The sequence below is a fragment of the Sphaerodactylus townsendi genome, linkage group LG08 (assembly GCF_021028975.2).
Source record: "Sphaerodactylus townsendi isolate TG3544 linkage group LG08, MPM_Stown_v2.3, whole genome shotgun sequence".
NCBI lineage: Eukaryota > Metazoa > Chordata > Lepidosauria > Squamata > Sphaerodactylidae > Sphaerodactylus > Sphaerodactylus townsendi.
Window position 1 is genome coordinate 66,383,572 of NC_059432.1, and position 26,597 is coordinate 66,410,168.

Here is a 26,597-nt window from a genome sequence, read left to right on the forward strand (position 1 = left end):
TAAAAAAACCAGGGAGTAAATTCTTGAGGATCTGATTTCTTAGCCATTTGGAAGATCAGTACGTGGCTATGTGCAGGATATTTTCTTTGAGTATAACTCCTTGCTTTTCTTTTAGATTTGCATAAAAATCATTTTGTATTCAGGGAATAGGTTATGATTTTCTAAGCAGAATTTGCTTTATTTTAATGAATTGCAAATGCTCCTCTGATCAGCCTAGACTAATTTTGTCTACTATCATTTTCACTGCATGTTCTATTTAATAGGGTTCAAGTTCTGAATGTGTGAGGCCATGAAATATGTAGAACAGAATGCACAGTGTGATTGCATTGATCATGCACTGTAACCATCCCATCTAGATCTGTGCTCTGATCTTGTTTCAATTTTTAATAAACTAGGAAATAAGTTTTATGGCGACAACTGAAAATTCAAGCCATGCGACTAATCCTGATAGAAATAGCTTTAATTTGTTAAACGTCTGAAATAAACCAGCCATCTACATCTTATATCTGAGGCGGATTCCGCATGGGCCAAAAACAGCAGTGTGAAAACAGTGTAAACCGTTTTAAACCATTTTACACCGTTTTCACACTGCTGTTTTTGGCCCATGCAGAATCCGCCTAAGAGTTGACCCACATATTTTAAAATGTGTATGAATATACACCCCTTTTACAGCAAGTCGGTAGAGATAGTGGGTGGGTCTCTCTTACACTTTAGAATGCAGGTAGTGATAACAGGTTGAATTCTATGGATCATTTTTCAGAGTACTGGGTTATGAGTACAAAAATATATGTTCATCAGTGTGGATCCATGTAAATGAGTGTGTAGAGGCTGGAAGGGTGTCAAGGCTGGAATATATGCAACTCTCCTCAGCCTCTTCTGCATATATTTTGAAGTGCTAACAAAGCCTTTGTGGCTAACAAGAAAAACTGTGCAAAAGAGAACTGTAATTAAAAATATCAAAAAGTGCATCAAAGGGTAGCCCCCATCTTCTATTAGCTCCCATTGGAAACAGTGGGGGCATCCTCTTTGGGAGTCCATAAAATTGGACCCCTGAACCAAACTGCACAAAACCTGGGTGGTATCATCAGGAGAGTCTTCTGAAGATACCCTGTAATTATGGGGCTGCTTTAAAAATGCGCCCCCTACAGGCCAGAACAGAGGCGTAGCTGGGCCAGAGTGCGCCCGGTGCTCACTCTGTGTTTTCCGCCCTCCCCCCACGGTGCCCTGCCCCCCGCCCCCTTGCCCCCCCCACACTTACCTTATTTCAGCCTGGAAAAGTGGCCTATTCCCTTCAGGCTGAAAATAGTCTGGTGGGAACTCCATTTCCCATAAGACCTTGGGGCTCGCAAGGTCTCCTAGGAAATGTAGTTCTCGCCAGGCCGTTTTCAGCCTGAAGGGAACAGACTGCTTCTCCAGCCTGCACCATTTCAATAAGGTAAGTGTGGGGGCAGGGGTGGCACTGCGGGGAGTGAGGGAGTGGGGTGCCGCAGGGAGAATTTTCTGCCCCCCCCCGCCATGTGCCCGGTGCAACATGCATCCCCTGGTCCCCTCGTAGCTCCACCTCTGGGCCAGAACCCCCCAAAACTTCAAAAATACCAAAAAAACCCCCATACGGACCCGAATTATTCGTTATACCCAAATATGTTCATTTTATGATATTCATCTTATTTGGGCATACAGATAATTTTATGCCCAAATAAACCCAAATCCGAATTTTACCGAATATTTTCAGTATTGCTCGACCCTAGCCAGGACAGAGTCTGAAGTTCCTTAAGAAGCAGGCTGTTCACCCATCCCTGCCTAGCTGAGGTGCCTAGTAGCTCACCTGAGCCTGCTCATCATAGACAGTGCTATAGAGAACTGCTAAAGGTTAAAAGGCAAAGTGTGTGTTTGCTAGCTCAGAGAAGGCACCTCCTTCAGCAGGATAAATCAGATTCTTCACAAGATGAAGCCTAGGCTCCAGGGAACCCCTATATCAGGGAGGATTGTAGATCATACCAATCTGGATGCAATAAAGCAAGTTCAAGCAATCCAATGAAGGAAGTTCAAGCAATGCATCGCAGTAGTCAACTTGTTTCACAGGACTGATAATTGTGCTCTTGGGAAGCTTGCCTTAAAATCGGTTTTTTATTCAGCTGAAAAACTCAACTTCCCAACAATAATGTTAGGTTTCATTACATACAGTAAGAGAGGCTATCTTTGTTTGAAAACTTCCAGCTCTGCCAACCAAGGAGTTCAGTTCATACTTATCTTTTAAACTGGTTCCTCCTTAATTCCTCCTTGCTAGATACAGTGTTCTGAGGTAAAACTGGAGGCAGTTACAGCCATAGACTAGATTCCATGTTGACAGGTTGAGAGCTGCTCTTGATAAGCTGTTTAGAATACAAGCATTCCTTCCTTGCCCCACAGGGTCATCATAACTCAGCCTATCAGGCCAACTTTCTTTACACATCACTAACGCAAAAAGTATGCCTCCAAAACCAGATCCCTCCGTTTTCCCTTATCAGTGCATTAAAGTAACATAGCATCTGAGCTTCTCTTGATATGAACAGAGAGACTAACTGTTAATTTTCTGTGCTTCCTGAATAAGGCTGGTATTTCCCTGCCATGTTAAATTAATTAATTTTGTCCACCTTCTAGACCAAATGGAACTTGGCTCAACAAATACCTACATCTCATAGAAAATTTCAGTTTCTAATGTTCAGTTTGCTGAATAGAATTACTTAAACCAAAACTAAACAAAAAATCCTTTATTTCCTCTGACAGAGATATGGTTCATATAAATAGCAGTACTTCAGTACATGGGGCCAGATTGGTCATGGACTTGGGGCTCTGCTCTGATTCCTCAGAAGAGACAACTGTTGAACCAGAGGAGAAGGGAGGCAGAGGAGAGAATGATTGTGTACATGCAGCAATTTGGAGTTGTTGTTATAGAATTAAGGAAACTGAGCCCCAAACAACTATGCAAACAACATGACTAGTGAAAACACTGTGGAAACTACCTACCAGCACAGTGTTCTCGTCTGTTGAAAATGTTTAATTTTGATGGCGGGCTCTTTCCCCACTCTTTCTTCGAATCCTCAAAACCAGATTGCCATACTCTATGTAAAACAATTACAAATTCATTCACTCATTGGTATTTTTGCTTATTTTCATTACCCTAACTAATTAAATTAACAGGAATTTCCTATTTTGTTTTTAGTGGCTTGAATATGAATGCACAAATTTACAGTTTTAGAAAAAGCTGGTAAACACCATCAAGTCTGTGCCTCTCAGTGATTTCTAAGCAATTAAAAAAAAAGAGGTCAAATCATGTGTGTCCCCCTTTGTATGACTAAAACAGATAAAACAGAGCTGGTGTGGAGTTATAACGTCAATGTTGGGTTTGAATATGGAAAAGCAGAGTTTAATCACTGCACATTGGGGGATCTTATGGAATGGCCTTTGGGAAGTCACTATTTTCAGTGTACCCCAGCCAATGGGGTCACAGATTTCTGTGAAGTCACAATGTTAGTCTGTTAATAGCAAAATTACAAAGTGGCACTTTGAAGACTCATATTGTGGCATAAACTTTCTGGGAGTTTAGTCTGCTTAATCAAATGCCTAAAAATCATCAGGTGCAAAATCCTTTCATGCATCTGATTAAGAAAGCTGCAGTTCATGCTAGTTTATACCACAACACATTATCTTACCTTTCAAGAGCCAGCAGACTCTTTTATTTTAAGTAATAAGTCTGTTCTAAAACAAAAAAAGTTGAATCTTTTTACTTACCTTGGCACTTTCCTCCAGTCAGAGGTGTAGCTTTATAAAATGGCACCCAGGATTTATCCCAGGTACCACTCCCCTCCCCATAGCTCTAGGCCTGAACTCAAGATAGGAATGCAGTTGAGTTCTGGGGTTTATCCTGTCCACAATCTCCACATGGAGTTTGGAAGCATACTTCCTCTGCCTCCCATCTCCATGTGGACTTGGGGAGTGGGGCCAGCTGGGTTACCCCACTCCAACCTCAACATGAAGGTTGGGAACCCATTTGAGCCTAGCCTCAGCCAGGCTTGGGTCCAACTTTAAGCTGCAGGCTCTATTCAAGCCTGGCTGAGGCCAGGCTCAAATGGGCTCCTGACCTCCATGTGGAGATTGGAGTGGGGTGACTCGACTGGCCCCACTCCTCAACTCCTTGTGGAGATTGGGGGAGGGGGTGAGCTGGCTCCCCATCTCCATGTGGAGATGGAGGGCAGGGCAAGCTCTAGTGCTTAACTGCACACCTGTCTTGAGTTCAGGGCTGGAACTGAACTACTTTATACTGAGTTAGTAGTTAATGAATTATGCTGGCAGTTTAATGACCTGTTGCCAGATATTTCTAGTGAAGACAGTACTTTTTGTTTAATTTTGTCTTTTGCTAGAAACCTCATTCCCCTTGTTCCATCCAGTATTGTTTGTTTTTTCCCCATTATTTTTGCAGGATGTAGTACATTATTTCAGCTTTACAAACATAATCTTTAAAAACATGACCCACTGCCTGGTAGATTAGAACACAGAAACATGATTGGTGTGAACAATTGCTTTAATGCTGGAAGATTTTATTGAACAAAAAAAAACCTAGTAAATCACAAGCTGGGTAATGTGCAGCATTAAAAAAATTAGAATGTCAAAACTCCATGACACTATCAAAACTAGGTACCTGTTAATTGAAACAGTTTAAATTTTAAACCCCTAAATACTAACAATTGAACTTCTTAAACATTTCAACAGGAGAGAAGTATATAGTAAATGTATGTAGTATGTAGTAAATTCTGTAAATTGTGCCAAAATTCATTTCTTTTTAGTATATTTCGTAGAATGAATTGAAAAAGAATATATGAGTGTGATTTTCACAATGCATTGCAAAATGCAAACTGATTTGCAATTTGGAATTGTGAAGGAGGATATTTTTTGTTCTCCACAGGTACTCACAGATTTTGCAGTTAGTGAATAGTTATCACCTTGAGTTGTAATCCCTGGCAAAACACAAGCTCTAGTTCAGTTGGGGAAGAGTTCTCATCGTGATCCCAGAGGGTTCAGATCAGCTAGCAGGATCAACAAAGCAGGGGTGGAGAAAATCTCATCACATGTAAACATTAACACCTACAACAGAAAACACCTATTTCATGAGGTAGTTGTGTCACTTCAAGGCACCAAGATCATGGCACATGGAAATGGGGAAGGAAGGAACAGAACTCTCTGTGTGAGAGAGAACTGATAACCTTCATTTACAACCACCACCACCACCACCACCTTTATTAGGCATTTAAAATAGGCTCTAGAACAGTGGTGGCGAACCTATGGCACGGGTGCCAGAGGTGGCACTCGGAGCCCTGTCTATGGGCATGCGCAGAGTTCGTCATTTGGGGGGGAAATCCCCCCCCCCACATCTAGGCTGGCCTGGGCCGCTGGGCTTGATTATTAGCATTAAACCTAAGACCTAGTTTTAGGGAAGCAATGTAGGTAACCCTGTTAAGCGCTGTTAAATCCCACTGATTTTCATGTGAAGAACTAAAGCGTGATCCTTTACCTGGGAGTAAGCTCAGTTGCTGGCAATGGGGCATGCTTCTGAGTAAACCCTGCTAGGATTGTGATTCACCCGTTAGAAGCGTTGCACGGTTGCTTCAAAGCAAAGCCACCGACTACCACCAAGCTTACTCCCGAGTAACGCATGCCTTGGAGCCAACCGTTTTTCTAAACTAAAACCTCAGTATTCAGGTTAATTTGCGATAAATAAGTGGGTTCTGGTTTGTAATTTGGGCACTTGGTCTCAAAAAGGTTCGCCATCACTGCTCTAGAACATTACCAGACATTTGTGAAGTACAAATCTTAGTTTTCCAGCAGAGACTGGCAATCACAGAAGGGTTGTGGGAGGCCATGGCAACACTGAGAAAAAATTAAAAAGAAATACTGCCTTGTGTATTCATTGAAACGTTGATACAGGATTTGACAAGAGCAGCTCTAGGAATCACCTGAAAATCACAACTGGCTGCTCAAGCAGATTATGAGGGCGGTTTGAAATTTCTTCTGCATCCCTCTGGTGGTACATGTATTACCAGTCCACAGAATCATAGTGTTGGAAGGGGGGTTACAGGCCATCTAGTCTAACCCCTTGCTCAGTGCAGAATTAGTCTAAGGCATCCCCGAAATGTGTTTGATAGAGCCACTGTCTTGGAAGAAGTAAAATGCTGCTCTTCCCCAGGTGCAAGTTTTATCATTTCTATGAGATTGTTCAAGAACAATAAAGTGTCCATCAACAAGGTATCTTTTTGTTGTTATTCCTTTTTTATCCTTTTCAGCAATTTATGCTCAAGGTCACCATAATATGCTGCAGCATCAGCATGCCAGGTGTTATTGTGCATTAAAATAAACATGCTCAGGGACAATTTGATTTTATCTTGCCCCCTAAGCAGCTTTGGGATTATGTCATAGAAAGCTTTGATGTCCCTGCACTTCATGCATTTGTATTGAAAGTGGGAGAATCCCAGGAAGAGTCAGTGTTCTCTTAACAGATCATTTGTCATGTTCAGCTAGATGAACGTTGGCGGAAGGAAGCTAGTCTATTAGTTGTGTCCTAAATCATCAGAGCACACAGAAAGCTGTCTTCTCCAATGACTCTAAAAATCACTCTGCAGGCTGATCAGGACTTCAGAAGACACAGGCATTTTATGATCTGGTGTTTCCAAAACACAGATTGCTTATGTTGAAAATGAAAATCCTAACCTCCCTATCCTCAGAATTTTGAAGTTATCCCCATATGTAAAGTAATTTTTTTGGACATTACCATTCAGATTCTCTGGAAATACAATCGATGTCTCAGATTAATAGCAGTTTGCTGAACTCAGTGGTGAGATATTTCCAGAATCTGCCTGTTTGGAATCATTGGAGATTATTTTCTTAATTGGCTATTATTAGGGCTGCAGTATCTTGTTTATTAATTGATTGGATAAGATTAAAAATTGTGATTAAAAAGATGTCACTGATTTATTAGGCTGCAGATTTTTAATTAGTCTGCCTTTCTCACTGAGACTGAAGGCAGCCTATATAATTTAAAAACAATGCCGTAGAAAATATGGTATATTAATTTATTTAAAATATATATTTGTTTATCTAAAATGTTTATAGCCTGCCATTCCACACTGATCAAGGTAGCATACAAAATATATATTAAAAAAATAGTTACAACACAATAGGTTGCAGAAGTTGCAGTTATATATAAGATCACCACCAGCTGCCGATCTGAGATATAACTAGTTACTTCCACCAAAGATGTATTGAAATAATTCCTCTTTGCACCTTTTACAGAAGAGTGTGTGGAAACTTGCCGTACCATGCTCAACAGACTGTTCCAAAGTGTGGCCAACCGCCATTGAAAACAAGCACTTTTGTGCTGTTGATGACTGAATTGTAGTTAGTATCCCCTCTGCCCCTGGATTATAAACCAAGATTTAATTCAGGTTTAGAATCCCAGTTTGTTGTGGGGAAAATTCCAGTTATTTGGGTAACCAAAGTTCATTTCAAGTCAGACTGTTTGTGGTGGTTTTTTCGGGGCTGTGTGGCCATGGTCTGGTGGATCTCGTTCCTAATGTTTCGCCTGCATCTGTGGCTGGCATCTTCAGAGGTGTATCACAGGGGTGACACACCCCTGAAGATGCCAACCACAGATGCAGGCGAAATGTTAGGAATGAGATCCACCAGACCACGGCCACACAGCTCAGAAAACCCACCACAACCAGTTGAATCTGGCCGTGAAAGCCTTCGACAAGACATCAAATCAGACTCTTCACCATACTCTATGTGAGAATGAAGGTCATTGAAGGCAGGAGTTAGGTATATGTGGAGCAAGCAGGAGCCTGCGTGATGTTGATTTAACATCTAAATGACATTTGCAGTCCAGCAAAAGTGAATTATTTGATCACAAATTCAGTTATTTATTTCCCATCCAGACTGCAGCCACTGAGTTCAATCCTGCTCATATTAACTTTCTCTGGAGATAAATGAAAAACGCAATAATAGCTTTTTAAATTAGTGTATAATTATCAGAAATATTTGACAGCCACATTTGTTTGCAAGACCTGAGCAAGGCTGTTAATGTTAAGATATTTTGGAGGCTGTTGATTTATAGGGTTGCCATGAGCCAGAAGTGACTTGGCAGCACTTAACACTCACATTCAAAAGTAGCCCTTTTTATTTGTAAGAAAACTTTAATTGACATAAGCATGCTACATATGAATAATTTTTGCCAAAGACTGATGGCATGGAATCAGAATTGCCAGTATGCCACTCCTACATGCCTATAGTATATTAATTAGATACTTTTAAGTAAACTTATTGGATTACCCCAGATGTAGGTGTTTCACTATATATATCCCAGCCAAATGGGTTGCTCTGAATAGCACAGGGATGAAGAAAGCCTCTGGATGTCCTTTTGGGTACAAGGATGAGTATAGTACTGTGCTGTGAAGAGAGGGGCATTGCTGTGTATTTCCCCTTGGGACGTTCTTCTCTGTGATAAACAAAAACAGCAGCAAGCATTTTGTCTCACTGCCACTGGCCTGAACACAATGAGAACTGACAGCTTCTCTTCCCAGGAGATGGCTGGGGCTGTGATAAATAAGAGAGAATGACATGCTTTTGAGGTCACTAGAGCTCTTGAAAGGAATGTGTGTGATGAAAAATGAAGCCAGAAACTCAGCAGCAATAACGACTGATTGAGTGAAGAAGGGAGGTAGGGAAGTCTCACTTTCTTGGATTTAGCTATAGTTTGGGCAGATTTTCTTTGTATGCTGTATGAAGGCATTGTTCTAGTCTGCAGAAGTTTTGGACCACTAGCAATGAACCACAACTATATCTCACCAGCAGTTGTTTCTTTAAGAGCATGTGAAATGTGTTCTTTCTTTAAGAGCATGTGAAATACATGCGTATTGCTCTTTAGTAATTCTGCCCAGACAAGACAATTCAGAAAGTGATTACAATAGTGCAGTGATAAGCACAATATTCAACAATGTGGATCCAGCTTAAGGGACCTCTTATCTGAATTGTAATTGAGAACAGTTGTATCCCATACTTTCTTTTAGGGGTTCAAGACTGGGACCCAGGAGGTTATCACATTTGCCCTTACATTGTTAAGAACAAATATAGACTAAGTGGAGTGACTGTCCCAGAGTTACTTAATGAGTTTTATAGCTCACCAGGAATTCCAACTTAGGTTGATCTATTGCAAGTTTGACATTCTAGTAGCCACTCAGTCACATTGAATCTGTGTTTCAGCTGCATACCGTGAACTAAGCCAAATCTTGCAGCTATATCCGAAAGCAGATTCACCAAGGGATCTGTAAACTAAACACAGATTCTGCAAACCTATTCAAAGTATATTTGCCTGCAGTTAATTTCTTCATACTTTAGGGAAGGGAACAGTTGGTCCAGCTTTCATTTGATTAACTCTTTTCACTTTGATTTTGTGCTTTTCACCTTTTGAAGAATATGTGTACAAGTGGAAGTCATACTACTTTCACCTTTTGAGTGTAATTATTTTCCATTTGGAAATGTCTTACTTCTTGAGAAACCTGATTGGTTCCTTTGTATGCTTGACATTTTGAAATATATGCAAGGTGACAACAATCTGAACTATCTGACCAACAGAACCAGCTCAATTTTTAAAAGAAAGCCTGCTATATATTAATGGGAATTCACACAGCTTTTAATTTAGTTGAAGAACAAATTCAATCAGATAAGGATTACTACCCCAAGCAACATTTACAGTTCTAACAAGGTTGGAGTCTATTTATTACAAAGAATTATTATAAGAAAGGAACTGTAGTTTTATTCTGTTATGCTTTGATGAAGGCCATCAAAGTTTTTACAGGAAAGAGGAGCAGACACTGCAAAAACAACAACAACAACAACACAGCTGAATCAAAGTAAAATGTCCTGTTTTAACATTGCAGCTCCTGCTGAGCACAGGAAACAGATCCCAGATCTCACAATCTATACTTGTTCGCTGTTAGTTTTTATTAGCAGGGCTGGATTTACAATTTTTGAAGGGGGGCAAAAGTACTCAATGCCACCCCTCATATATTATATACATATTCTTACTTTCTATCAACATATATAATCAAAAACTCTTAAAAGATAGAATAAATTATGTTGACCTCAGTGAATTGTTAATGAATAATTGCCCTTTTATGTTTTATCTATCAATAATGTTTGAATATTCACTCAACTCCTTTGCATCAGTGATGTAGCGCCAACAAGCTGGGGGGGGCATTCCAGGGTAGGCAGAAGTGTGGTAGGGGTGCAGGGTGGCGCATGCCCTGGGCACAGTTCCCCCTTGCTCTGCTTGCACAAAAATCAAACACAAAGAGAAAGTTTTTCTGCCTAGCCTTTTCTTGAATTTTTTTTTAAAATGCAGCACACGTAATTTTTATATGGGAAACAGTATACAAACCTCATGGTTCTGCACAGCTTAATAAAGTACAGCCCAAGAAAAGTTTTATCTGGTAATTATGCTGCTAGAAGTTGAAATGACTAAACTGAAGCTACTATACGTTAGTCTTGGGAAAATACTTATTGGAAAATACAATAATGCTAGAAACTATTGAAGACAGTAGAAAAGAAGAAGTCCCACCATAAAATGGATTGACTCAATAAAGGAAACCATGGCTGTCAGTTTGCACGAGCTGAACAAGGCTAAAGTCAAGGCAGGCATAGGTGTGGTCAGACAATCTGAGGTGAAGCAAGTCCAAGAGTTCAAGCTGGCAGGCAGGCTAGGCACGGAGGTACAAGGTGTGGAAGAGACAACCAGGTATGTGGAGCTTTCCAGTGAAACACACTCATTACGTCCAGAGCCAAGGCCAAGACAAGGTTTAACTAGGACAGCCTTGCTAATGAGGTCAGGATCCTGCAAAGACTCAGTCCTCCTCCAGTGTTGCTGTTTCCAGCTCACAGAGCCTTTTGCCTTATCAAGCTGCAATGCAGGTGCTTCTCCTTTTATTAATGACCTGATGTCTCTGCCTTTGCCTTCTTTGTGCAGCTGGCTCCTCACTTCACTTGTCTGGGGCTGCTAAAGGCTTTCCCTGGTGCATTGCATCTGACTCCCTCAGCTGGCAAGGAAGGGCTTGACTCCATTACTTGTATCTCGTCTCAAGGAGCCTACTCCTAGTCTATGGTTTGTTTGGCTCTGCATCTGATTTCTTGTCTCTTAGAGATTTGCTCATGACAGCCTACTATGGCCATTGTCAATGCACAGTCCTTGAAAAGGGGAGAGCAGCAAGATAAGGAATTGGAAGCTCCTGCAGGTAGAAGAACAGAGGGTGCTTTATCTTGGGGAAGGAGGGAGATTTGTGGGCTCAAGGAAAATTACCTGGGAGGGGTTTTTTTTAATCCTTGGTTTTTATCCACCCTGGGAGCAATGGTATATGACTCCCTAAATTGATTACAGCTTTGTTTACGTTGGCTGCATCCGGGTCAGGAGGGAGCAAGGTACAGCGGCTGAAAGCTTACTGGGAATGTATTTCCTGATATACAGTTGGTCCAAGCAAGTGATATGTGACTGTTAAATGTTACTGGAGAAGGCAGAAGGGACACAGGAATCCAGATCACGGGAATATCTTCCTTTCTTTTATTCTTATTTGGGAAAGTGAAACCTATCAGCCCAAAATGACCTTTTCCTATTTGTCTGTCTCTCATATATTGATTTTAGCTACCTAGAAAGTTCTGAAATCCTGACATGTGCTGGAGCTCTGATTTCACATTGGGGCTCTCACAAGGTTTTCAGTATTGATGATTGCATAATATTTACCCAGATGGATGCTTTGTTTGGAAGTCTTAAGAGTACATTTAAGATCTTGGTTCAGGTTTATGGGCCCATAAATTCTTCTACCTGTGTAGTTGTGTATTTGTTAAGCATTTGTTATGGATTACTATTAATGTTTGTTACCGCTGTTTTAAAGATTTTAGTGACTTGTTTTACCATGTTTTATGCTGTACACCGCCCAGAGCCCCTGGAGGATGGGGCGGTATAAAAGTTTAATAAATAAATAAAATAAATAAATAAAGCATTTATTTATGGATTACTATTATTATTTTATATTTAAATTTTAGTGACATTTTACCATGTTTTATGCTGTACACCGCCCAGAGCCCCTGGAGGATGGGGCGGTATAAAAGTTTAATAAATAAATAAAATAAATAAATAAAGCATAATGCTGTTTTATTATAATGGCTGATGTGGCACAGTAAAGAACAGAGATTGTCAGATAAAACATTCCTGCATATATTTAGGCCAGAGTGGATATTTGGAAACAGACTATTATAGTTACCACCAAATAGCTTTAGCATGACAACTGAACCTGCCATTAATGGGCAGTAGTCTGCAAAGGAACGGCAAGCTGGGAAACAAAGCTGAGAAGAAACAGCAGAAAAATCTATTATAGGGTTTCACACCAACAAAAAGTAGATTTTAGCTCCAGACCAGAAGTTCTCCAGCATGCTTTTAAAGAAACATTTTCCTTATCTTTAGAATTAGCTGGATCTCATAATAAAGTGTTACTAGACATGATACATGTTACTAGACAGGTCTCTAGCTATTAGTAGACAAATGCACAATTTTTAAATATTTAAAATTCTATGTAGTATATAAATTGTGAACATTTTTGTTAAAGTGTAAATAGTACAATGGATTTTGTGCTCTTTCATATTTGTTTAAGAAAATGTCCAGCCTGACTTCTTATTAAAATAACACATGGGGTAAGAAAAAAATCCATACAAATAATACAACATTAATAACAATATAATGATATTAGAATAAAAGAGATAATTAAAACTAGCAATAAATAGTTCAAGGAAGCAGCAACAGTATAGACAAGAAAAATAAAACAGCAAGTAATAAAAGCTATAAAAACAGCAATCTGTCAGTGGAAGTATTATAACAGAATTACAGTCAATAGGTTAAGAAATAAAACCACTGAAAACCTTTTAACAAAAATAAACCATTTTCTTGTGGACAGAAGTTGAGTAGGCAAGGTGAACTTCTCTGTGGCAGAGAATTCCATATTCTTGGGGCCTTTACTGAATACATCCAACTCTGCATGCCAACCAGGCTTGGCTTTCTCACTCAAATTACACAGAGCTGGGCACCTCGCAGTGATGATCTAGTTTTTAGATGGATTCATGAGTGGAAGCCGATTCTAAGACATAGAGGGTTTTAACAATCAATATTAGCCCTTGATTTGGGCCTGGAAGCTGGCAACTAGCGCAGATGTCAAGCACTGCATCAATATGGTCATAATAGCAGGATTCACATAGGACCGATGTTGCTGCATTTTTAACCAGTTGACGTTTCTAGATGTTCCTCTGGCTCTTTCCGCACATACAGAATAATGCACTTTCAAACTGCTTTCATTTCTCTTTGAAGCTGTGCAGAATAGCAAAATCCACTTGCAAACAGTTGTGAAAGTGGCTTGAAAATGCATTATTTTGTGTGTGTGGAAGGGGCCTCAGTGTCAGCTCTGTGTGGAGACTGTTAACAGTGTGCTACAGTGATCCAATCAGGATGTTACCAAGGCACGTTTAGTAGCTAGATGTGTTTGTCTCAAAAATTTGCAATTGATGAACCAGCCTACAATGATAAAATGCAGTCCTAGAAACATCACTTACTTGCTTCTCCAAATGTAGTGTTGGGTCCAGGAGAACACCAAGACAGTGAACTTGAACTTTCAGTGGGAATGCATTACCAATAGCCCACAGACTGGAGACACTTCATTTACATTCCATTTCCAAAAAAGAGGATGTCAAAGACTGCAGCAACTACTACTCCATCACATTAATTTCTTGCATGAGTAAAGCAATGCTCAAAATCTTACAACAAAGGCTGAAATCATATATAAAATGAGAAATCCTAGCTACTCAAACTGGATTTAAAAAAGGGAGTCACTAGAAATCATATTGCAAATGTATAATGGTTACAGGAGCATACAAGAGAATTTCAGAAGAAAATTAGTTTGCATTTTATAGATTACAGTAAAGCTTTTGATTGTGTAGATCATGAAAAACTACAATTGGTTTTAAAAGAAATGGGTGTGCCACAACACACAAACTGATTGTTTTTATGGGCACTCTATCCTCTGGACAAGAGGCTATTATTAAAACAGAATATGGGAAAACAGAATGGTTTCCAGATCTATTTAATCTATCTGCATAACATATGATATGGAAAACTGTATTAAATTTAGGTGACTGTGGAATGAAAGCTGGGGAAAGGAATATTAATAATTTAAGATATGCAGATGATACCACATTACTGGCAGAAAATAGTGAAGACTTGAAATGACTGCTGATAAATGTTGAAGCAGAAGGTGCCAAAGCAGGATTACAGCTGAATATCAAAAGGACAAAAGTAATGACTACTGAGGAATTGCAAAACTTTAAGACTGATGATGAAGAAATTGACATTGTTCAAGATTCTTGGTTCCAAAAGGGAGACTGCAGTTAAAAAGTCAGAAGGAGACTGAGACTGGCAACCGTGAAAGAGCTAGGAAGGATTGGTCGCTGCTCTATGAGTGTGAAAATTGGTCATTGAAGAAAGCTGATAGGAAGAAAGTTGATTCATTTGAAATGTGGTGTTGGAGGAGAGTGTTACAGATACTAAGGATCTCCAAAAAGACTGCTAAATAGATTGTTGATCAAATGAAACCCAAACTATTCTTAGAAGCTAAAGTGACCAAACTAAGGCTAACCTACCGGTACTTTGGTCACATTATGAGGAGACAAGGCTCACTGGAAAATGTAAAAATGGAAGGCAGCAGGGAAAGAGGAAGACCCAACTAAGATGAATTTACTCAATAAAGGAAGCCATGACCCACAGCTTACAAGACCTGAGCAAGGCAGTTGAGGATGGGATGTTTTTCTTTCATAAGGTCACCAAGAATTTGAAATGACTTGATGGAACATAAAACACACATCACTGCCCAGAATAGTCTGTAGATGTAATTCTTACTGTCAACCAACAGCACTTCATCTTGTCTGGATAATATTTCAGTTTTAACTTTCTAACACAATAGATTTTCTCAAACCGATTCAAAACCATTAATAGCATTTAAGAGTTTTCTAGATATTTGTATTTTAAAGGCTATTGACGAATTTGTATTTTAAAGGCTGGTCCACTGAAATAAATTGGAGTTTTGCCATGTACTTGAGTAGAAACAGGATTGCTTTTCTAACTGTAATGAGTTATGGGTTTTTTTAAAAAAAAGTGTTGACAGGTTCATATCTTAAAATCCTTGGTGAATTATCAAGAGCATGTTTGGAATTTCTAAAGTTTCCAAAATAAATCATTAATAGTTCATACATGCCCCCTTGGTGAGGCTTTTGGCATTTTGGATGTTGGAGTCAATGAAAATTCTCTGTTACTTATTTTCACCCCCAACTTTGAGTGTTGCTTCAAGCATCAGAACATTTGACATAAACCTGCACCTGCTGCTATCTTTTGCTGAGCTTGAGCAGCTATTACAGGTGAAATAACATTCCACAAGACTGCCTGTGAAAGGGATGTCAACTGAGTCCTGAACAAAAGTGCACAAACAAATGTGCGCTTGGTAAAGATGCATAGGTCATAAAATGTTTTAGCAGAGATGGTTCACTTTGTAAATAAGCACCTTCTCTTCCTTTTTAATCTAAGTGCAAATCTTAGCACAACTGGGAAAATAAAAAATCAGAAAGCGTTAAAGATGAAGGGAGAGATTTGTCTTCAAGCTGAAAATTATAGAGCTTGGTAATGGAACAAGCAGAGGTGGTACATGAGGGAAAAATAAAACACAACATCAAAGTAAAAATAAAGTATCATGCTGAGGAAAAGGGAACACTTTCATATAAGAAGGCATTCTGCCTCCTTCCCTCCTTAACTCAGTCATTTATGTTCTTAAAGCTTGAATGTTTAAGATGGTGACTGCACTAATTTACAACATTTTGATCTTTTGATCAGACTTCAGTCTTGAGAGATATATTCCCCATCCCTGTGGGGTTGCCATCCCTGTGGGGTTGCCATATTCAAGTCCCCTTAATATGGGTGACAAATGGGACTAGCATCTAAATATACGTATTTAGGATTATACTGTTAAGTTTTTGCAACTATGTGGTCAGAAATAGCCCACTGCCATATGTACACATAGACTCTTTCTTGCACATATGTTCAAACAGGTGAATCCCATACTGCCCACATAAGATGTAATATGTTTTATGTAATATGTTTATGACATTTGCATCTCTTCCTTCCTTCAAAGAACACAAAATAGCACAACATCCCTAGGACAGCACAACACAACATCATGGGGAGGCTAGGTGCAAACTTTTACTGTTGCACCTGTTCTGTGCATAGTTTGTCACCTGAATTTAGAAACTACCATGCATGCTCCCCTTTTGGCTCTTAACCCAAAACCATAAAATGTTTTTGTTGTTTCAGTAATTGCTGACGGTTCACTGGAGAAGACAAGTGATGATGTGGGAAGCGAGGAAGATTTGTATGATGATTTCCGGAGTTCCAGTCATCGCTATGGCCACTCAGGTGGTGGTGGAGAGCAACTTGCTATTAATGAGGTAGTGCAAAAGTAGTAAATCCTCATTGGAATATAACATGCCTGATGAGTGACAAAAAGTGAAGTTTCTCAAAAAGAGGGTGTGTGTCCCCCACCCCAGGTTAATAACATCTGGGGGTTATTCTATGGTTACCAACTTACCACCTGCCCAGAATTATTTCCAAGCTACAGAGATGAATCCCCATGGAGAAGTTAGCAGTTTTGGGCTCTGTGGCATTACACCCCCTGAGATCCATTACTTCCCCAGGTCCACCCCCAAAATCTTCAGGGATTTTCTAACCGGTGTTTAGAAACCTCAGTTATTACATTTGAGGAAAGCATGAGAGGTTACAAAAGATGGACCTCTTTTCTGCCCCCACAGATCTGAACCATGGGGGCATGTGGCTGTCATCAGCCTTTGACACAACTAGGGGCAGCTGGTTGTGGATCTTCTGGCTTCTTGCCTAGTTAGCCATTTACTTCCCCTAATGTTTGTTGGTAACATATATGAAGGCAGTTTTCTGTGGAAGAGCATATAAGACACTTTGGGCATTCTTTAAGGATCAGTTTTCAGGTAGAGGAGGAGGTATGGTGATTCACGAAGAATGAATTCAATTGCTATAATCCAGAATCCACCAAGTTTGAGAGTGATTCCTCTGTGGGGGTTTTTAAGCCTTTGCGGGGAAATGTTTATGACGTCGTGGTTAATAGTGTCATTCTAATATTGTATTTGAATATTCCAGTCATAAAATTGGTATGGCTGTCTTAGAGTTTTTAAACCATTAAAGTTGGAACTGGTATTATGGAGATATTTCAAAACTGTATTTCAATTTGTGTGGCCTTTTAAATATTAACTTTAAATACTCTGAGCAGAAATGTTGACTTAGAAAGTATTAGATATATTAATCTAGTTGAAGCTGTTGGGTTCCACATTGCACAGCTTGATCTCTACTGAGAACCAGGAGGACTGTTACAATGTGCTGTGCACGGTATATCTACCTTGGGCATGATAATATCTGATGAGACTGAAGCTGGCAAATGATGGGTGAGTCTCTGGTAACAGTGTCAGCAATGCAGAGATGTTACTTCTTGCCTGGCACGGATCCTCTGAAGATGCCAGCCACAGTTGCAGGCGAAACTGCTACTAGAACATGGCCGTACAGCACGGAAACCACACAACGCCATGGTATTAGTTTTGTTAGTCAATCGGGAAGGCAGAGCTGAGATGAGCCTCCTCATACTTCTTTCTGAATTAACAACTATTTTGCACTAGAGGATGTAAATATTGATACTATATGAATTCTATTTGTATTTTATGTGGGAAATCTGTGGCTCTGAGATACATTATGTGGTGTAACTTTTGCTCCTGTCTCATGGTTCCTCATGTACTTAAGATTTATATCTTAAGCCTTGTTCCCTGTTTCCCTGACTTTACTGGTGAGGCAGGTGGCAACTAGAGACATTCTTAGTGATGGCACTCTGTCTTTTGAACACTTTGTCCATTGAGGCCCAGATAGTTCCTACCCTGTCACCTCTTAAGAAGCCAGGCTAACTCATTCTGGGTTACCAAAGTTTTTAGCTGAAATTTTAATCCCATCTTTTAGTTGGACTTTTTCAGTGTATGTAAGACCTTACCTGCTTGACATTTTTGTAACTTGCTCTCACGTTGCTTTATGCTGCCGAAGTACTATTGCATTTTTCTTTTTTGGTTGTTGGTTTTATGGTTGTTAGATTGAGATGGTTTTCTAACTGGTAGGTTTAATTTCATGGAGTCATTTTGTTGGTCAAGTAGAGAAGAGAGGGAGGCCAACGGCCCATAATAACATACAAGACCACAGCTTGTGAATAAAAAAACAACCACAGCCTTGTAATTACTTGTTGGTTTCTTCCTTGGCTCCTACAGATCCAGGCAATTTCACTCCTCAGTGAGTGACATACATTTCTATTGTATATGCTCCTTTCACCCCTGCTGTCATACACCTACCTATCTGCCTGAAAGGTCTATTGCCATTCTACATCCATTTCTCCCTGTAAACCAGAATGAAATTATTGAATGTTTGCTGGAATCAACCTACCAATAAATGCAATTTTAAAAATGCTAGCTGTGCTTAAATCCCTTGAAATCATCTTAAATGGCATATAATTGAATCTAGCTTTCTCTGGATTGCTCACAGCATGTTTCCAGTTTTGGCTTTTTCTGAAGTTGTTGCAAATCCAGCTGCCTACAGTGAAGTGGCTACATGCCTGGTCTTACACAGGCTGTATGTTATTTAAAATGGATCAACACTGCAACAGCCTTGCCTGTTTTCACACTGGTATCTCAACCTAAAGTGGTAGCTGACATCTATTTGACACATATTTGAAAACCAGGTAGGCTAATGATCACTGTTCCAGCTCAACACTGAGCTTTTTCTGGTCCTTCATCTCCCTTCTTCAACAATTGGGGCTGGGTCTCATACTGCTACAAATGGAACCACTTTGTGGGAGAGATTTTTTATACCTCTCCACTACTCTAACCCCTAAGCCCCATGTAATGCCATTCCTGAGCATTGGGGGGGTTCTTCTGGAGTCTGGAACAGTGTGAAATATGGCAAAGGTGAGGCTGCAGCTAGAACAGGGAATTGGCCAAAATTGCTCCCCACTTGCTCTGTCACTGTGTTGGCCTTCTGAGTTAAAGGCTAAAAAATAATTTCCATAAACCTTTTTAGTACAGGATTCAAAATTTGCAGATGAACTACATGATAACAGACTGATCTGTGCCACTCTTGCTAGACTGGACACTTCAGACTGAAGGGCAGACCCATATGCTTAAATGTTCACCCCTGCTATTTAAAATGTCTATGACCTTCAAGCTTTTTAAACAATTATGCTTGGCTCAATAATTACTGAGCAAAAATTGCCTTTGAATTATTCAGTAACAATGAGACAAACTCCAGAGGAGCAGCTGTGCCTATTCTGATTCATACACTGTGAATTTCCCACCATGTTTTCAAGTTTTCAAGCACTTCATCTGATGAGGTAACTTTTCAGTTTTTCACATGGGGAAGTTTTTACATAAATAGTCCCACCATGTGAAAATTAGGTGACAAGTCATTATGTGTGAATTTCATCACCTCAAAAATGTGTGAATCTAGCTGACATTTTTAGCACCAGGAACCCTGAACCTATGCATGTTTACAGGGAAGTAAGTCCCAGTAAATTCCATGGATCTTACTTTCCAGTGGACATCCTTAGAATTGTGACCTCAGAGTCTGATTTATTATGGACAAAAATTCTCCTAGGAAACAGTTGATGATCAGATGAACAATGCAAACTGAGAAAGTATCAGGTGGAAAGTAACATTTGAAGATTTCAAAACTTTAATAGTTGTGCTGAATAGGGAATTTCAATCGGGGGGAGGCAGTTCTTTAGCCAGGGGTTGGGTGCGGCAGGGGGAGAAAAGGGGGCAGGGACCAAAATGCCCCCCCCATGCAAAACAGGAAAATGGTACCTGAGTTGTTTGTTTCCTCTGCTGCTCCTAGATATGCCATTGGGGAGTTACTCCAGCTTTTCTCCAGTCTCTTCTCAAACCTGCTTTGCTCTGAAATTTTGTGAAAGATTGCAGTAAACCCTGGATGTATACTATGTGGATGAGTAATTTTGGATTTTTTTGTTCCAAATCAGACCATTTTGCCTTCCTTATCCTTGTGACAGCCATTTCCTTCTCCCACAAATTAGGGGTGTGTGCTTTTTAAGTGCTAGAATATCATTTTACAAAAAAGGAGACTGCTACCCGGAAATCGCTAGGAGATTGAGACTGGGAAGGGCAGCCATAAAGAAGCTAGAAAAGATTCTGAAGTGTAAGGATGTGTCACTGGGAACCAAGGTCAGGTTAATTGTATGAGTGTGAAAATTGGACAGTGAAGAAAGCTGACAAGCAGAAAGTTGATGTAGTAGTAAAGCAAGTGGAGTATATATACCTGTGGAATCTCCGGGGTGGGAGAAAGAACTGTTTGTCTGTTAATAAGTGTAAAGAGTGCAATTAGCAAGCTTGATTTGCATGTGTTGGGTGGGATCCACCCATTTAGCATGTGAGTAATCACGAAGAGAGCATAATCAATTAGTGAGGGCATTAGCATTGTAATAGCCTGGCCTTTTGATCCCTTTGATTACTTCCTAGAGTGGTGGGTGGTGTTCACTAGCCCTTTGACTGCTTACTGCATGGAGACATCCTTTGTCTGGGTGGTGTTCATTAGTCACTGTCTCGATTCTAGTGTTTTTCAGTATTGGTAGCCAAGTTTTGTTCATTTTCATGGTTTCTTCCTTTCTGTTGAAATTGTCCATGTGCTTGTGGATTTCAGTGGCTTCTCTGTGAAGGCGAAACGTCAAAAAAAATGCTACTAGAATATGGCCATACAGCCCGGAAACCACACAACACCCCCGTGATTCTTGCCGTGAAAGTCTTCAACAATGCAGTTGATGTAGTGGTTAAGACTTCTAGTCTGAAGAACTGGGTTTATCAGGAGCCACACCAGCAACTGGGAATCCTATCTCTGTGTGGAACATACCACTATGATTATAGCCCTGCTGATCAATATCAATAGCTTGTTTCAGGTGCTTTCCCGAGTTTGCTGTAAGTCAGCAGAATTGTGATATTGCTAAAGTCTGCAACCAGCTTCTGGGTTACACAATATTCCTGCAGAGCAGAGCATTGCTGAGAGGTAGAGATAGCTTGCACTGTTGTTATTTATTCATGTCATTTTAGCTCACCTTTCCCTCAATGGCGACCCAAAATAACCTGCATTTCTTCTATTTTATACTCATAACAACTCTGTGAGGTAGGTTAGGATGAGAGTCTCAACTGGCCCAAAGCCACCCAGCAACTTTTCATGGTAGAGTAAAGATTCAAAATTGGCTCTCCCACATTCTATTCCAATACTCTAACCACTGCATTACTCTGGCCGTACTGAACTGCACCTATGAATTTGCACCCATCATTTTTTCTCGTCTAATATTTTTTCTTTTCCTTTCTCCTAAAATTCTCTGTGTGTTTACACCTGTATGCACATGACTCCATCCGCTGTGTGGTCCTCATAGCAATCCTTATGGACTACAGTCATTGGCCTGGAATTGGAATAAACTGAACTGAAGTACAGAATTATAGTAACCTGTTACTATAGGATCTTTAACAATAGGACCTTTTGGAGGACAGTCACCCAGGTTCACCCAGTGTGATTGAGGAGTAGGGGTCTGAATATGGATCTCCCCGGTTGTAATCGGATATCAGTTCAAAACTTTATTAGCAGTTCTTTGTTCGTAAGTGGTGCCCTAAACATGTGTGTGTCTGTATGAGTGTATAGTTGCACTAAAATATGCACATGTCTATTGAAGGAATTCTGATTATAGTTCTGGCTTGGTTTCACATTTTTCATGTAGAGGATGGAGTGCAGTGAAAATCTATGTTGCTAAATGGACCAAAGATCACTGCGAATTAAAAAAAAATGAGTGTGTATATCATGAGCAATGACCTCTCCATGTCTTTGGAAAGCTATTACCTGCATGTAGCCAGAATGTGTTTTTGAATGTCAGTTATCTTTAGCAATCTTATAATATTGGTTTATTGTGAGGGTTGAAAGAGAACACATTATGTTTATTTGTTCCATTGTACTGCTGGGGACACTCCTACTAGACTGGGCCTTCTCAGTCCAGACATTCTAACTTTATTATTAGCCTTTTCAGCTACTTGCCTTCTTTGCAAGCACATGCTCTATTTATTAGTGTTATTAATTTTTCATGTCCAGATACAGCAGCTCAGCAGACCCCAGTGTAGCACTGTGAACTAGACTCACTGACTGGGGAGCTGGCTGTTTTGCTTATTCTCTGATTCTGACTAATAGATTACACAAATCTTTGCAGCTAGACACAAAGCTTCTGTAACGGTAGCAAATAATCAGGCACAGAACAGTGTGGTGATTTTGGGCACAGTCAGTTCATCTCAGAGGGACTAGTGTGAAGGTTGAACTCATCTTGGACAAAGGCCTCTTTATCCAGATAATTGTCTGTTAGGAGTGGACCAAATGTTTTTGCTCAGTTTATTTGTTTTGCTTTGTTTTGTTTTATATATATATATATATATATATATATATATATATATATATATATATATATATATATATATATATATATATATATATATATATATATATAATATATACAAATATATATATAAATATATATATAAAGGGTGGCTTTGGGCCAGTTATATATATATATAAAGATGCTATGCAGAGCAATGCCAATTCTTATCAGAAAAATGCCCCTAGGGGAAAAATTGTACAAGTTTTCAGGGTTTTTTCCAGTTTTATCTTTATTTTATTATCATTGTTAAAATCGCAATATAAACAAACAACTTTCACATATAAAGAAAAAAACCCATAACGTTATTTCCGCATTTAACAAAACACTGCCAAAAACACCTACTAAGTGGGTTTGATACATGATATTCTTACAATTTTTATTCAAGTTATTGTTAAATAATCCTTGAACAATTTTACTTCTTTTCTTTCTTCCCCTTTTCAGACTTCCAACTAAGCTTTCAATAATCTAAGATCAACTATTTCCATAATCATAAGCAATTCCCAAATTCAATACTTTTCCCTTTCTTATTCCTTATAACATAAAACTTAATTTCTTTCTATTAAGAGGAGGAGATTGCATTTTTTGAGCATTTACAATATTCTGTTAATTTTGAGCATTCTGTTCTGTTTACTATTTTCCATATAACATATTAATGGTCGTCATTCATCCACATATCCTTCAATACATTTATTTTTAATTAAACTAGATAACTTAAACTAGATAACTTATCATATGCAGCAAACTCCAGCAGTTAGTTCATCCAATCCTCAATTTGTGGGACATTCTCCTTCTTCCATCTTTTCGCTATCAGGACCCTTGCAGCTGTTATCATATATAATAATAGTTTTTAATATTTGAAATTAGAACATAGTTCCACTATATTCAATAAGAATAATCCTTTCCTAAAGTTAAAATCAGTTTAAAGTGTTTTTTTCATTAATTCATAAATATCCTGCCAAAATTGCTTTATTTTACTACATTTTCACCAGATATGGTCATAAGAACCAACTTCTTTTAGACATCTCCAATACAAATCCCCGGTTGGATTACATCTTAGTCAATTAAGCCGGACAGAGATACCAATAATAAAACATCTTAAAACAATTCTTCCTCAAACCAGTATTTTGTGTGGTCAATTTTTTTCCAAATAGAATCCCATTCTACCAAACTTCTATTTCTACCTATCTCTTTAGCCCACACTATCATATTATGTTTAACGCTTTCTGTTTCTAAATCCTTACATAACAATGCACACTGATATAAGCCATAAAAGCTTCCCTACTGCTTTTTCTCAGTAGCAGGAAACATGCAAGTTCCCATTGGTTCCTGTATGTCTTCCCTGTGGGGCAATAGAAGGTTGGGATGTCAGATCTTCATCATGGAAGAAAGGTTACTTTTTAATTATGCAGGGCTTTGGTGGCAAGGATGCTGAGGGAACCAAAATCCACCTCTATGTAACCCAGAGGCGTACTGGTGGAAAATGGCGCCCGGGGCAACATCTGCTCCAGGCACCGTGCCTTCACGCCCTGGCAGTGGGCTTTTGCGGCCAGCCTCCCTGCTCAAGGGGCCCCTGCACCCATCCAACACCAGGCTCCTGCTGTACAGGGGTGGTGGTGAGCGCAGGATGGGGTGCAGACCCGGCAGGTGCAGCAGCGGCAGCAGCAGTTCACAGCCAAGGCACCCTGCAGGGGGGCTTCTCCATGCAACAAGTCCCGGTCTGCACTCGTCTAGCTCAAGCCACTATCCCCCATCAGAGATCGACACCCCCTCCCCAGCCTTTTGACTCACAAGGTGTCCTACAAGAGCTTGGCTGCCTCCTTGCTGCTTACCCACTGGCGCTTCAGGAACTGAGCTCCCAAAGGCACCTGGTGGGCCACTGCGAGTAACAGAGGGCTGGACTAGATGGACTCTGGTCTGATCCAGCAGGCTAGTTCTTATGTTCTAATGTTCTTAACTGGAGCCAGCGCTCCTGCTGTGTGCCCAGGGAAAGAGCACCCCCTGCTCCTCCAGTCCTGGCGATTCCATGCTGAGCCCCACCCCCTCTGCCTTCCTGCAGGCCGACTCCTGCCTCCCTGGGGAGGGCAGGAGCTGGCCTGCAGGGAGGGTGGTGGCAGGGCTTGGTGGCAGTGGCAGGTTGGCTCCTGCCGGCTTGCAACCTTGGCATACAACTTGCACCTTGGCATGGGGGGAGCCACTGGGCACCGGCTAGTTCGCTGGGTTCAGGAACCCAGCTGGCGGTCAGTGTTCCCCATGTGACAGCATGCCTGCACCCGAGGACATGGGTTACCCCATGTCCCCGTTAGCCATACACCACTGATGTAACCACATGGGAAATGAGTATAACTCTCAAGGGGTGGCTTGCAAATAGGACAGAGGACTGAAAGGGCCAGCAAGTTACATATAATAGACACCTTCCACAGAAAGGCTTATTCTGCGGCTGGGTCACAGAGGCCAATTATGCACAAGGTGTTTGCAGTGTGGTGGAAGTGCATATCTGCCACAGCAAGATTTTTTTGTATGGACATATTTCTTTTAGCCCTGCTTTCACTTTCCATTTTCTCTGCAGCAAGCAAATCCACTTCTAACACCATTTCAATTTTGCTTCGCTGCCAAAGCGGGACGGATTTGCCAATGGGCACAGCTTTGCCCCAGACCTCTTCCTTCCACCCACAGCTAGTCCACTTAGTCTTACCCCCCACTCTCCTATACTGCTTTGTACACTTTCCTCTCACCCTCCTCCTTGTTGCTGACTACTTCCTGCTTCTTGTCCTGCCATAACATTTCTATTGCTCGTGATCTCCACACTCCGGCATATCTTTAGATTAAAAATTTTTTTTAAATAACCATATGGCTAGATGGATAAATCAACGCTAGTACTAAAAAAGTAAAAATAATACTAGTTGATCAGTCCAAACACCTGCTTTGCCCCTGCATTTGATCAACAATCTGGGATGTCTCCATCCTCGTAATATTATACACAATCAATCAGTGATTCCAGACCACGCCAGGAAAAGCCCATAGTTCTTGACACTTGGTTTACAGCACATTGGGAGACAAACGATCTTGAACCTGGGGAGCTTAGCAAATGGAAATTCACTTTGTCCTTTTGCAGTCATGTTTGTCCTTTTGCAAACTGCCATTACACCCGCCCCCCAACTTCCCCCCATAAAAGATAATCAGTGTTTGGGCAAAGTGTACAAATGCCGAATTCAAGACTTTTCTTTAATAGTTCGCCTTTTTTATATTGATATTTTGGTAGATTGATATTTCTATTGATCTATTGATGGATTGATATATCAGTCTATTGATAAGATTAAAAATAAAAATTAAAGATTATAGTAAAAATTAAAGCATGCATGAATGATAGAGAACCCACAAAATATCACCCCCCCTGGATGAAAAAAACAAGCCAGCTGATGGATAATGCCTGCCCCATTGTAAACAGGGCAGTGGGTAGTAATGCCAAATGTGCCCTGAAAGACTCCCCCACCAATTCTCTTTGAAGTCACAGGAACCTTGCTATGCATAATTGGCCAGTGTGACACAAGCTAGAGCTCTCCCTGTTGGATCTCCACTCAGTCTAGTGTAGAGCTGAAAGCTTGGGCTTCCTCCCTTGGCAGCTGTTCTGACCCAGTCCCTGTTCTGCTGGTTTCTGACAGATGCCCGGGCACCTATCCTACTCTATCCCTTTCATCTCCAACAAGATGAACAGTTCTAGTACTTCTGTATTATTTTCAGCATGCAGTTTTGGTTTGGGGTTGCTGAGTACCATCTCCAGCATCCTCCTGTGTCACCAACTACTAGGGTTCAATTGAAGGGCTTCAGTGCAGGTGAATTTGGAATGGCATTAGAGATGGAGAGGGGTTCTTCCAGTCAAATTGAGTAAGTGTCCTA

At 40.2% G+C, this 26,597-nt stretch overlaps 1 protein-coding gene across 1 annotated transcript in view; it reads left to right on the forward strand.

The window, feature by feature from the left end:
• Nucleotides 1-26,597, forward strand: part of LOC125437562 — a 178,156-nt gene that overhangs the window by 90,176 nt on the left and 61,383 nt on the right. Inside the window, 1 exon segment of the mRNA XM_048505244.1 lies at nt 16,475-16,608. Coding sequence (XP_048361201.1) covers nt 16,475-16,608 — 134 coding nt within the window.